General features: G+C 49.2%; 1 protein-coding gene and 1 non-coding gene across 5 annotated transcripts in view; both read right to left on the minus strand.

Annotated features, from left to right (window-relative positions):
• The window catches only part of MARK3 (microtubule affinity regulating kinase 3), a 109,465-nt gene extending 107,875 nt beyond the window's left edge, over positions 1–1,590 (minus strand). For all 4 annotated transcript variants that reach the window (XM_066344059.1, XM_066344058.1, XM_066344057.1 and 1 more), the window contains exon 1: positions 907–1,590. In XM_066344059.1, coding sequence (XP_066200156.1) covers positions 907–957 — 51 coding nt within the window. In that variant the 5' untranslated portion in view covers positions 958–1,590. The remainder of the gene's footprint in view (positions 1–906) is intronic.
• A 10,456-nt stretch (positions 1,591–12,046) lies between these two features.
• Positions 12,047–12,122, minus strand: TRNAA-GGC (transfer RNA alanine (anticodon GGC)). Its single transcript has one exon. It is a non-coding gene; the product is annotated as a tRNA-Ala (tRNA).
• Positions 12,123–13,216: the final 1,094 nt, after the last annotated feature.

Raw genomic sequence — 13,216 nt, forward strand, 5'->3', positions numbered from 1 at the left:
TCTGAGTACAAGCCAATGACGCAAGTTAATCATATCACTTTTTTGCTTGCTCCACAAAGGGTAGTGAAAGAACAGGTTGATAAAGTCAAAAACAGGTTCAAAAGGTCTATGAGAAAACGAGAGTACTAGCTCACCTAGTCTACGGCTTTCAGCTTCTTCTCTGTGTAATTTTCTTATCAGTCTCAGGTAGAGGAGGAGCGGCCCCCACCGCACTACCTGCGTGGTGCGCTGGCCGCGCACTCCACAGTCACACACTTCCACGGGAGCTGGCGACCAGGCTACCACACACAAATGACACCACCTGGGGGCCGTCCAGCACACAAGTGGACCCCACCGGCCCACCGCGTCTCAGGTCTCACTTGAAACCACGGACACGGGCAGAGCAAGGAAGCGCTTCCTCGGTGATGGATGGCGCTCGCTTGCCAGGGATGACCTCACAGCACGCACAGGGCAAGTGCGGCGAAGTTTCTTTCTACAGAAGAGTTCAGAAAGCACCCGTGCGGCGGCAACACGTCCCCGACAGAGCGTCTACTACCAGCTGTCGTTCCCTCCAAACGCTGTCGCTGGCGTTTTACAAAGAAGGTGTAGCGGGCAAAACTCAAGGCTCCTTCTCTAGACGCACGGATGCGCGCGCGCTACCCGCCTCCCCGCGCGGTGCCCCCAGAACCCCGCCGAGCTCAGCTCCAGCCCACGTGCGAGCCAGTCCACTCGTCCGGCCAACCCCCCTGGGCGGCCCTGCGGCCAGGCCTGCCGCCCGACCGCCCCGAGCGAGCAGGAGCGCGGGCAGAGCCGGCGCCGAGCCCCGCAGAGCCCGCCGCCGGCTAGCGAGCGCACTTCCCGGGTCCTGCCCAGGAAGCGGGCGCTCCGAGCCGGGACGCAACGGGACGGATGCGCGGGGCCACTTACGTTCTCAGTGTCCCGTTCATTCACCGTGGGCAACGGAGTCCGCGTAGACATCTTCCTTCGCTTCGCTTCTGCACGGCGCCGCCGGGGGGAACGGAAGAGCGCGGCCGCAGGGGCCCGCGGCGGCGTCCTCAGGCGGCCGGCAGCTCCGGAGCAGCGCCGCGGGAAGGTGGCTCCCCTCCCCCACGGCCGTCTAGATCCCCGGCCGGGCGCGGGCCGTCCCCCGGCGGGGTCCGGGGCTCATGCTCCCCCGGCCCCGGCGGCCGCGCCGAGGAGCCCCCGCGCACGGCGGGGGCGGGCCGGCGGCGGCGGGCTGCGGGGCGGCCCGCCGACGTCCCGGCGCCTCAGGGCGCTCCGCGGGCCCGGGCCCCTCGCCTCCTCCTGAGCCCGTCGCTCCGCGGGTTTCAGAGCTGGGGCCTCCACACAGCGCCGCCGGCGGCCCCTGAAGAGAAGGCGGAGGAGGATAAGAAGGAGGTGGAGCGCAAGACAGGCCGCCGCGGGCTGCGGGCACCGACCATGGAGGGGTCTGCGGAGGTGGCGCCTGCGTCTGACTGCTTTTCTCCCTCAGGCTCGCCTTCCGCCTCAGCCTCCGCCCGGTGGCCGCAGCCGCCGCCGCCTCTCCTGGAAACTCCGAGCCCCACGGACCCAAGATGGCCGCCCGATAGCTTCCTCTGCTGACTCCGGATGCCGGAAGTGACGACACTGCCGCCCTCCTGGAGTTCGGCCAATCAGCGCGGCCGAGAAAGCCGGTCCGGCTGCTGTTGCTAGGGGCGACTTGGTTCTATCCCCAGCACAGGGGGCGGTGCCCAAGGCCCGGACCTTTTGGCGGGTCCCGGCGGGTGACAGAGGCAGCGGGTTGCCAGCGCTCGGAGCACTAGGGCACCCCCGAAAGAACCGGCAAACGGCCATAGGCGGCGGCCTGACTCCCATTGCTGGGTTGGCATTTACAGTGTTGATCCAGTCCCTTGCTCTGTGCAAAACCTGATGTTGTGTCCCGGACCGCCCTGCACCGAATCGAGCCACGGCAGCAATTACAGGGTTGGAGATGCGGAGAAGAGCCGGGCTCTTGCCACATTAACGATGACTGGAAGTTGAGGATTCAATCACCCTTCCTGCCCCAACTCTGGGCAGCCGGGCTAGGCTTGGCACCCGGATGGCACCAGGCACGTCCTGCTCTCGAGGAGCTTGCTGTCAGGAGGAAGATGGATTCTACCCAGCTAAATGCCATCCAGAAGGAAGAGTGCTATAAGGGGGTTGACGGGGGCGGAAGGGAGCAGAAGCAAAGCCCTGGAAACCCCCAGGGACAAGGTGCTAAAAGCACCCAAGGGATTTCTAATACACCAGCGTGTATCTGCTGTAGGGCTGGAAGCATCCCTGGGTCCTAGCGTGCGACTGAGCTCGGTGGACGCTTGCAGTCCGGGACATTGGAAATGCTACCTTCCCTGGAAGCCTTCCTTGTCCTCTCTTCTCTGCATGTGTCCTGTGGTACTGCCCAGAGCCTGGCCAGCGGTGATGGAGTCCATTGATGCAGGGTTCTGAGGAAGGAGATGGGTATAGGTTGGAAAACAGGAACTGTTGTTGAGTCTACCTTGTGGGTCCATTACGTTTGTTACTGCATTTGAGCCTCAGGGTAACCTTATAAAATGGGCAGGCAATACCTTGAGACCTGAAGTCTAGATTCAGTGACTTGACCAAAGTACCCAAGTTGGTTAACTGCAGAGCTGGGATTTGAACCCATATCCTAAAACTTTCCTGACAGATAAGGCCTTGTAATCGGTATGTTCTGCTTTTTCTATTATTTTTTTTCTCTTTTGTCCCCCAGCATGTGAACTGTCCTGCTACATCTAGGACGTTTCCTGCTCTGTGAAACATTTATGTCTTTAAACACCAGAATCATGCCAAAAAGGGACATGCTCCCAATTTAAAACCATGTGAGAAGATGCACGTGAGGCTTCCATCTCACCCTCTCTGGCAAGTTTCACCAGGCCCAGGGCAGTCCTGTTTAAAATGTTATTGTTTTGCCTGATCACTGGTGGTATAGTGAGGTATGCTGAGGTCTATGGCTCAATCCCAGGGTTGCAACTTGAATGGGAGGTCACCAGTTTGATCCATGGTCAAGGCCAAGTTTGAGAAGCAATCAGTGCACAACTAAGTGGAGCAATGAGTTGATGCTTCTCTCTCTCAAAAAAAAAAACAATAATAATAATGTTTAAAATGTATTGTCGAGCCTGACCTGTGGTGGCGCAGTGGATAAAGCGTGGACCTGGAAATGCTGAGGTCGCCGGTTCGAAACCCTGGGCTTGCCTGGTCAAGGCACATATGGGAGTTGATGCTTCCAGCTCCTCCCCCCCTTCTCTCTCTCTGTCTCTCTTCTCTCTCTATCTCTCCCTCTCCTCTCTAAAATGAATAAAAATAAAAAAATAAATAAAAATAAATAAATAAAAAAATCAATTATAAAAAAAAACAAAAAATAAAAATAAAAAAATAAAATAAAATGTATTGTCTTTCCCCTTATTTTGCCAAGCAGAAATGGTTGAATTCTCATAAAGTGTATGTGTCATTCAACATAACTGAAATGTGGGCTGACACAATATTTTGGGAGCCCAGCAGCAGCATTTGGCCCAACTTGGGTTGGGTCAGGGAAAGTTCCTGAAGAGAGGTGTTTATGCTGAGTCTGAAAACATGAGTAGAATTAGCCAGGTAAGGAGGGATGGAAGGGCAATCCAAGCATAAGGATGGCCTATAGAGGGGCACTAAGATGAGGAAAACATGGCAGGTTTGCATAAATGTCAAGAGAACTAGAATTGAGCTTGGAGGAGTAGGCAGGAGCCAAGTCAGGTTTGGACACGGCATGGCAGTTGGTTCTGCATCCAGAGGCAGATTTAACGGCGGGCGCACCAGGTGCGCACTCTGGGCTCCGACTTCTGAAGGGCTCCGGAAAACCCCAACTTTACACTTTTTTCTAAGGTAAGGGGCCCAATATTTTCTTCTGCTCCCAGGGCCTCAATCGACCTTAATCGCCTCTGTCTGCATCCCAATGACAGAAATGTCAATTAGGTCAACTGGAAAACACCCACAGGACCCATAAAAGGATGTTAACCTTGAGCAGAAGTACTGGGGAATGAGGTTTCCACCTAGACAGTTTCTAACTGAAGCCACACATTAAATAATGAGTCAGTGAATGCCAAAAGGTAGGAAATTAAGCTGACATGTGTTCACTCAAGGTGCTTCTGGTTTTCATAAAGACTAGCATTAAAGAAACACTTTGAACTTTTCATTGCTCTTCTGTCAAATGACATCATGGTACTATGGAGAGCCAGGATTGGGAGGCAAGGTGTCCCTGTTACATGCAAAAGAAAGGAGGAGGAAGAAGAGAAGCAGGAGAAAAGAAAAGAAAAAGCAAAGTGTTCTGCCTGAAGGACCCTCTGACTGAATTATGTCCATCTACGGATCTATGGTCTGGAAGGAATGGAAGGGCAAGATCTGGAAGTTCTTCTTGGAATGCCTTCTGTCCTTTTCCATATTCTTTGTTTCTTATCTTCATGTTAGAATCAGTTCTATGTCAGGCTGCTGAAACTGAAAAGATGTAACAAAATATACGAAGCTATGTATGTGCATAGGTAGAGCTCTGTCATGTCAAGAAAAAAGGTCAGCCCCGGATGTCAGAGCTGAAGATAATGCAGTCCTACCATTGCTGCTTTAGGACAGTGGAGGGACTGACCCTCAAAGAGGTGAAGAGCTTATCTGAAGTGGCACAGTTAGCAGCAGAACCAGATGGGGCCCTGACCTCCCTAGCCCCAGACCTGTATGCAGGACATTCCTAACCAGTGCCATCGTGTACAGTGGTCAGATTTCCTGGCCGCTGTGCCTGTGCTCTTGGCACCAGTTGGACAGGGGTGGAAAGACTTGCTTCAGCTTGGCCACCACAGGACACACAAGCACAACTCCCTTGCTGCCAGAGTATGTGGGAACTACTGGGACCCAGAAGCCATTCCTGTGTGTATGTGTGTGTGTTGTTGTTGTTGCATGACTGATATACAGCAGACAGAGAGCTGAACACTGAAAATGAAGAAAGCCACTGAGTCTGAGAAGGGGTGTAGTTTACTGTGGGTACCTGGGGTCATGAGGCCTGAGGGCAGTGGAAATGTTAGAACTGGGTCAGGTGTGCCCCAAGTATGCCAAGAAGCTTGGCGGCTCAGGGAAATATGAAATCCATTCCAGATTCCAACCCCCAGGCTGTTCCCCAACATGTCAGGGGGCAGAGCTCTCAGGTTGTCCCCTCCTATGGGCATTCTTGGCCTCACCCTCCCTCAACTGTCCGTACATCTAAGAAGGCACAATGGCCAGCCTGGCTTCCCTATTATCTCCCTGGCCTCTCCTGCAATGAGTTCCCATTTCACAGATGAGAAAACTGATACTCATAAAGGTGAAAAAGTTTACCAAGCTTTCCCAGCTGGTAAATGCTGACACCCAGTATTGGCTACAGGCCCATAACTCCAGCTTCTGTGCCCTGGAGTCCATATTGGGTCTGGAGAGTGTCAGCAAACAAGCAAGGCGGGTGTCCTTTCCCAGATCACCAGTGGATTTGAAAGAATCTGGTACACCTAAATCTGGGGAATGAGACAATGAAAATGAATTAGTCAGCGCTGGAAGAAGCCTCACAGTTTGCTTATGTCGTTAACCCCTCAGCTGACCAGGAGGAAGCTGAGGATGGGGACTTATTTGGTAGAGAGGTACTGGAGAGGCCCAACATCATTTCTAGCTCTGACGATGTAGGAATTTGAAAGGCCTGGGGCTTGTCAGGCCTGGGCTGCTCACAGGGATTGTCGTTCTGGTTGGGGGAGCAGGTACCAGCTATGTCTCGATGGAGAGAACCCCAGAGCCAACTGTAAAGAACAGGAGCTGTGAATTCTCCATGGGGATTGGTGTGCAGCATCTTCCATGGTGCCCCACAGCGGCATTCTCCCTGGTCTCAGCATGTCAGTTTCCTATGGCTACTGTGACCAATTATCACAGACTATGAGGCTTAAAACAACCTAAGTCTGGCCCTGGCCAATTGGCTCAATGGTGGAGCATCGGACCTGGTTGTCCTGGGTTTGTTTCCTGGTCAGGGCGCATAGGAGAGGTGCCCATCTGCTGCTCTACCCCTTCCTCTCTCTCTCTCTCTCTCTCTCTCTCTCCCTCTGCCGCAGCCATGACTCAATTGGAGCGAGTTGGCCCTGGGCACTGAGGATGGCTCCATGGTCTCCGCCTCAGATGCTAAGAAGAGTTTGGTTGCTGAGCAACAGAGCAACGCCCCAGATGGGCAGAGCATCCCCCCTATTGGGCTTGCCCAGTGGATCCCGGTCGGGGTACATGCAAGAATCTGTCTCTCTGCATTCCCTCCTCTCACTGAATAAAAAACAAAGAAACAACCATGTCTGTTTTCAGCAGTGCCATACTCCCTCGGGAGGCTTTAGGGGAGGGTCTGCTTCCGGCCTCTTCCAGCTTCTGGTGGCTGCAACAATTCATTTCTTCACATTGCTGTCTCCTTTTCTGTCAGTGTGACTGTCTAACCTCCCTCTGCCTTTCCTTTATCAGCACAATTGTGTGGCAGTTAGGGCCCCTGGGATAATTCAGGATAACCTCCCCATTTCAAGACCCAAGACCAGGGACCCCCAAACTTTTTACACAGGGGGCCAGTTCACTGTCCCTCAGACTACTGGAGGGCTGGACTAGAAAAAAAAACTATGAACAAATCCCTATGCACACTGCACATATCTTATTTTAAAGTAAAAAAACAAAATGGGAACAAATACAATATTTAAAATAAAGAACAAGTAAATTTAAATCAACAAACTGACCAGTATTTCAGTGGGAACTATGCTCCTCTCACTGACCACCAATGAAAGAGGTTCTCCTTCCGGAAGTGCAACGGGGGCTGGATAAATGGTCTCGGGGGCCTGTGGGCCATAGATTTGGGGACCCCTGCCCAATACCCTTAACATAATCACATCTGCAAGGTGATCACATTTAAGGTCACATCCACAGATTCTAAGGTATCTCAGAGTTCAGCCTACTATACTTGGGCTTAAGTGGGACTAACTAACTTGCCCAAGATCACCAACTGGAAGTGACAAGTAAACAAAGTGTAGCTAATTGTGTGGGTGGTTTATATTGGCTATTATTATGGTTTTGAAGGAAAGGAGGATAATTCTTACTTGCTGGTAGTGGGCTTACTTGTATCTTGAAGTTAGTGCACTAGGGCATAATAATTAACGGCTGACCCAACACCTTTCTGTTCCTCACTAAAAATTCCATATGGGAAGCTGAACCCCGACCCTGGCCCCTGGCTGGCTGAACGATCTTGTCTAAGACCCTAAGACTCTTCCTGCCCACCCTGACCTCCATTTACCCATCTGCTAGTCACAGTGGTTTGGACGGTACATTATATTCCCCAGCATACATCAGATGGGAAGGCGGTTGTCAGGATTGCACTTGGAAAATATTTGCTGCCAGTATAATTCCAGGTCAAAGAGAAGAGCAGAACTGAAAGAGCAAAACCCTCAAAGTTCTAGTCTCTCATCCTGATAAAGCCCTGACTCCATGAAGACTGCTCAGGAGCTGGGCATGACGAGGTAGCACGGAGCCCAGCGCGTTGTTAGAACAGGATTCTGTTCCGGCAGATGCGGCCTCAGACATGAGCTGTCCAGGATTTGGCCTTCTGAGTCAGCCCTGAGTCCCACCTACACGCCCTCCCCGTGGGGCTGCCGGACTCAAAGCCTCCTTTCAAAAAGAGGGCAGGAGCCAGAATGACTCGGAGTATGTAATGTGTCTAAGCTTGGATGAATAATTGATGTGCTTGAATATTAATAAGCAGGGACTAGTTTCTGTAGCCAGAGAAGCCCAAAAGAGATTCTATTAAAGAAGACTCTTGAATGTAAAACTAAGGCAGGCAGATATACAAACACAACAAAACCCCAAAACTTCCTAAAGTTTCCTAAAAACAAAATTATATACCTGGATAATTTATAGGTCAAAGAAATCAAGAGGGAAAATGTAGAATTGAATGGTAATAAAAATTTCACACATCAAAACTTGTGGGATACAATGAAAATAGTATTTAGAGAGGAAATTATAGTCCTATATGTAAAAAAACAACTAATGAGCTATATTTTAATAATATAGAGTTAGAAAAAAAACCCATATACCCAAAGAAAGTAAAAAGAACATGAAAGCAGAAAGTCATGAAAGAGAGAACAAAGCCTGACCTGTGGTGGTGCAGTGGATAAAGCGTCGACTTGGAACACTGAGATCACTAGTTCAAAACCCTGGGCTTGCCTGGTCAAGGCACATATGGAAATTGATACTTCCTGCTCCTCTCCCGTTCTCTCTCTCTCTCTCCTCTCTAAAATAAATAAAGTCTTAAAAAATTTTAGAGAACAAAGATAAAGAGAGATCAACAAAGCCAAGAAATAGTTATTTGAAGAAACTACTTAAAAAGGTAAAGCCCTGCCTGACCTGTGGTGGCGCAGTGGATAAAGTGTTGACCTGGGACGCTGAGGTCACTGGTTCAAAGCCCTAGGCTCGCCTAGCCAAGGCACATATGGGAGTTAGTGCTTCCTGCTCCTCCCCCTGCCCTTCTCTCTCTCTCTCTTTCTGTCTCTCTCTCTTCCCCCACCTCTCTAAAATAAATAAATAAAAATTTAAAAATATAGCCCTGGCCGGTTGGCTCAGCGGTAGAGCGTCGGCCTAGCGTGCGGAGGACCCGGGTTCGATTCCCGGCCAGGGCACACAGGAGAAGCACCCATTTGCTTCTCCACCCCTCCGCCGCGCCTTCCTCTCTGTCTCTCTCTTCCCCTCCTGCAGCCAGGGCTCCATTGGAGCAAAGATGGCCCGGGCGCTGGGGATGGCTCTGTGGCCTCTGCCTCAGGCGCTAGAGTGGCTCTGGTCGCAACATGGCGACGCCCAGGATGGGCAGAGCATCGCCCCCTGGTGGGCAGAGCGTTGCCCCATGGTGGGCGTGCTGGGTGGATCCCGGTCGGGCGCATGCAGGAGTCTGTCTGACTGTCTCTCCCTGTTTCAAAGCTTCAGAAAAATGAAAAAAAAAAAAAAAAAATTTAAAAATATAAATTAAAAAAAAAAAGGTAAAGCCCTAGCCTGACTAAGAGTAAAGGAGAGGAAGCATGAACAAACCACTGGAAAATATAAAGAAAGACATGAGTATAAATTTTGCAGAGGCGTAAAAGATAAGGGAATATTATCAACAAATTTGTGTCAATATTTTGAAAGCATATACAAAACTGATTAATTTCTTGAAAACTATACCATTATAACAACCCAAGAAGAAGTAGAAAATAAATAGCTATAGCCTGACCAGGCGGTAGTGCAGTGGATAGAGCATCAGACTGGGACGCGAAGGACCCAGGTATGAAACCCCGAGGTCGCCGGCTTGAGTATGGCTCATCTGGCTTGAGAAAGGCTCACCAGCTTGAGCCCAAGGTCACTGGCTCAAGCAAGCAGTCACCTGGTCTGCTGGAGCCCCCTGGTCAAGGCACATATGAGAAAGCAATCAATGAACAATTAAGGTACTGCAATGAAGAATTGATGCTTCTCATCTCTCTCCGTTCATGTCTGTCTGTCCCTATCTTTCCCTCTCTCTGTCTCTGTCACACACACAAAAGAAAATGAATAGCTCTAAAACCATTTAAAAATCTGAAATAGTTTTACAAGTGGTTTTAACAAGTTGACAAAGAATGCATTTTTTATTTTATGAAAATTATTTTTAATTATAAAAATGTTTTTTCATTGACTTGAAAAAGACAGAAAGAGAGAGGAAGGGAGTGAGAGAGAGAGAGAGAAGAATCAACTCATTCCACTTAGTAGTTCCACTTATGAGTACTCATTGATTGAAACCGCGACCTCGGCACACCCGGGTGATACTTCATCCACTGAGCCAACCAGCCAGGGCCTATGCAAATTCTTTCAGACAAGAGGAAGGGCCAAAAATCCATGACATTAGCAAGCACCTCAGGAAGCTGGAAACGGAACTGTAAACTAAATCCAAAGAAAGCAGAAGAAAGGAAATAATGGAGAGGAAATATTAACAAAACAAATAGTCGAAGCTATAAGGCTCAGCTCTGATGAGACCAAGAGTCACACAGATAACAATGTCAAGCATAAAAAAAAACAAAAAAAAAAACTACTAGAGATCCTCAAGACATGAAAATGGTAGTAAAGCATATTCTAAAGAACTTTATAGAAATACACTTAAAGCCTGACCAGGCAGTGGCGCAATGGCTAGAGCATGGACTGGGACGCAGAAGACCCAGGTTCGAAACCCTGAGGTTGCCTGACCAGGCGGTGGCGCAGTGGTAGAGCGTTGAACTGGGATGCCGAGGACCCAGGTTCGAGACCCCGAGGTTGCCAGCTTGAGTGCGGGCTCATCTGGCTTCAGCAAAATAAAAAATGCTCACCAGCTTAGACCCAAGATCGCTGGCTCAAGCAAGGGGTTACTCGGTCTGCTGAAGGCCCGCGGTCAAGGCACATATGAGAAAGCAATCAATAAACTAAGGAGCCACAACGAAAAACTGATAATTGATGCTTCTCATCTCTCTCCGATCCTGTCTATCTGTCCCTATCTATCCCTCTCTCTGACTATCTCTGTCCCTGTAAAGAAAAAATTTAAATAAATAAATAATTAAAAACAAAACAAAACAAAAAAAAAAAAACCCTGAGGTTGCCAACTTGAGTGTGGCTCATCCGGCTTGAGCAAGGGTTCACCAGCTTGAGCGTGGGGTCACTGGCTTGAGCAAGGGGTTACTCGCTCTGCTGTAGCCCCATCCAACACTGTGAAGGCACATATGAAAAAGCATTCAGGCCTGACCTGTGGTGGCGCAGTGGATAAAGTGTCGACCTGGAAATGCTGAGGTCGCCGGTTCAAAACCCTGGGCTTGCCTGGTCAAGGCACATATGGGAGTTGATGCTTCCAGCTCCTCCCCACCTTCTCTCTCTGTCTCTCTCTCCTCTCTCTCTCCCTCTCTGTTTCTCTCTCTCCCTTTCTCTCTCCTCTCTAAAATGAATAAATAAAATAAAAAAAAAAGCATTCAATCATTCAATGAACAACTAAGGTGCTGTAACAAAGAATTGATGCTTCTCATCTTTCTCGCTTCCTGTCTGTCCCTCTCCCTGACTCTCTGTCTCTGTCAAAAAACAAGCAAACAAACAAACAATTCAGAGACACTGACAACAGTATGGTGGTTTACAGAGGGGCAAGGTTATAAGGGTAGTAAAGGGTGTCAAATAGATGATGACTGAAGATTTGACTTTATATGGTGGGCACATAATATATTGGTGATGTGTCATAGATCGTACACTTATACAACCTATATAATTTTATTAACCAATGTCACCCCTATAAATGTAATAAAAAGTAATATTTCACCTAAATAGCAGAATAAAGAAGAAAAAAATCATATGAACACCATACATGCAGAAATACAGTTGATTACATTTTCCCAGCAAACTAGGAATAGATTGCAGCTTCCTTGGTTTGTTAAGATTATCTACACAAATCTGCAGAAAACATTATCATCCTTAATGTTAAAATGCTTCCAGCTATCCCTTTGCTGTCAGGAAAAAACAGGGCGCCCACTTTTGCTGCTTTAACTCAAGATTTCACTGGAGCTCCTGGTAAGTGCAGGAAGAAATGAGAAATAAGAGACGAAAGAATTAAAAAGTTTGGGAAATGAAACTGTCATTATCTGCACGTGACAGAATGTATACATTGAGAACCTAATGCACATCTGAAACCTGTGTAATTTTATTAACTGATGTCACCCCAATGAAGTCAATAAATTTTTTTAATTTTTTTTTTTTTGTATTTTTCTGAAGTTGGAAACGGGGAGGCAGTCAGACAGACTCCCGCATGCGCCCGACCGCGAACCACCTGGCACGCCCACCAGGGGGCGATGCTCTGCCCATCCGGGGTGTCGCTCTGTCGCGACCAGAGCCACTCTAGCGCCTGGGGCAGAGGCCAACGAGCCATCCCCAGCGCCCGGGCCATCTTTTGCTCCAATGTTGCCTCGGCTGCGAGAGGGGAAGAGAGAGACAGAGAGGAAGGAGAGGGGGAGGGGTGGAGAGGCAGATGGGCGCCTCTCCTGTGTGCCCTGGCCGGGAATCGAACCCGGGACTTCCGCATGCCAGGCCGACGCTCTACCACTGAGCCAACCGGCCAGGGCCAATAAAATATTAAAGTAAATAAATAAAAGAAAACCTAAAATAGTATATGAATAAATTATTAGACTCAATAAGTGACTTTAGACCTGGCCTATAGTGGCACAGTGGGTAGACCATAAACCTGGAACACTGAAGTCACTGGTTTGAAACCCTGAGCTTGCCTGGTCCAGGCACATATGACAAGCAAGCAATGAACAACTAAAGTAAAGCAACTATGAATCGCTACTTCTCACTCTCACCCACCTCCGTTCTCCTCTCTCTGTAAAATCAATAAATGAAAAAATTTTTTTTAATTATTATTATTATTTTTTATTTTTTTTTTATTAATTTTTAGAGAGGAGAGAGAGTGAGAGAGAGAGAGAGAGAAGGGGGAGGGAGGAGCAGGAAGCATCAACTCCCATATGTGCCTTGACCAGGCAAGCCCAGGGTTTTGAACCGGCGACCTCAGCGTTTCCAGGTCGAGGCTTTATCCACTGCGCCACCACAGGTCAGGCAATTTTTTTTTTTTTTACAGGGACAGAGAGAGAGTCAGAGAGAGGGATAGATAGGGACAGACAGGAACGGAGATGAGAAGCATCAATCATCCGTTTTTCGTCTGACCTGTGGTGGCGCAGTGGATGGAGCCTCGACCTGGAACGCTGAGGTCGCCGGTTCAAAACCCTGGGCTTGCCTGGTCAAGGCACATATGGGAGTTGATGCTTCCTGCTCCTCCCTCCCCCCCCCTCCTCTCTCTCTCACTCTCTCTCCTCTCTAAAAAAGAAAAAAAAGAAAAAAAAATCATCAGTTTTTCGTTGGGACTCCTTAGTTGTTCATTGATTGCTTTCTCATATGTGCCTTGACCGCGGGCCTTCAGCAGACCGAGTAACCCCTTGCTCGAGCCAGCGACCTTGGGTCCAAGCTGGTGAGCTTTTTTTTTTGGCTCAAGCCAGATGAGCCTGTGCTCAAGCTGGCAACCTCAGGGTCTCAAACCTGGGTCCTTCTGCATCCCAGTCTGACGCTCTATTCAATGCGCCACCACCTGGTCAGGCAATAAATGAAAATTTAAAATTATTTTTTATTTATTAATTTTTAGAGAGGAGAGGGGGGGGAGAGAGAG

The sequence above is a fragment of the Saccopteryx leptura genome, chromosome 6, assembly GCF_036850995.1.
Source record: "Saccopteryx leptura isolate mSacLep1 chromosome 6, mSacLep1_pri_phased_curated, whole genome shotgun sequence".
Lineage (NCBI taxonomy): Eukaryota > Metazoa > Chordata > Mammalia > Chiroptera > Emballonuridae > Saccopteryx > Saccopteryx leptura.